We start from the raw sequence: 605 nt of genomic DNA, 5'->3' as shown, positions 1-605 counted from the left end.
ATCTATCTATCTATCTATCAACAGGATAAGCTGTCTGTTGCTCTTGAGAGGATTCAGCTACACAGCGAGGAGGCCACGCTCTTCCAGAGGCAGACCAATGAGAAGATTCTCCTCATTAAGGTATTAGTGTGTTTGTTGTATTTTTTGTGTCTGGAAGAAAGAAACGAAGTATGCTGAACATCCTGTGTTTGTCCTGTGAATCACAACCAGAAATTCTGGTAGCTAAGCGACATCCACCTGCAGTACTCCACCTTTACGTGTCTGACCACTGTGAATGACGGGTGACTCACCCGTCTTTATGACTGGTGGTGACACAACAGGTTGTTACTCAGCTTTGTTTGGACGTGAGGATTTTCATGCTGAGGTCCTTCCCCAAATGAGATAGATAATAAACATTCATACACGTCATGTCATGTTTTTCTTTCTCACACTCACATTCTTTTACAGACACACTCACACAGAAATGTACAGCATGTAGTGTACAATAGCTTGTATTTCACACACCCTCACAGAAAAAGATAACAGCTGGCAGCTTTTACCACCACAGCAGCATTCACGTCAAATAGAGGTCTGTATGTATGTGTATGTTTGTGTGTATGTGTATG

The 605-nt window shown here is 42.3% G+C and overlaps 1 protein-coding gene across 1 annotated transcript in view; it reads left to right on the top strand.

Moving 5' to 3' along the window:
• Positions 1 to 605, top strand: part of LOC118333148 (nuclear factor 7, brain-like) — a gene marked incomplete at its 3' end in the record, with an annotated part of 7,578 nt that overhangs the window by 1,620 nt on the left and 5,353 nt on the right. The window contains 1 exon segment of the mRNA XM_035668671.1: positions 25 to 120. Coding sequence (XP_035524564.1) covers positions 25 to 120 — 96 coding nt within the window.

This window comes from Morone saxatilis, unplaced genomic scaffold, assembly GCF_004916995.1.
Source record: "Morone saxatilis isolate NCDOM2014 unplaced genomic scaffold, NCSU_SB_2.0 Contig22, whole genome shotgun sequence".
Taxonomy (NCBI): domain Eukaryota; kingdom Metazoa; phylum Chordata; class Actinopteri; family Moronidae; genus Morone; species Morone saxatilis.
Note: the sequence above shows the minus strand (reverse complement) of the source record. Positions and strands in the feature narration are given on the sequence as shown.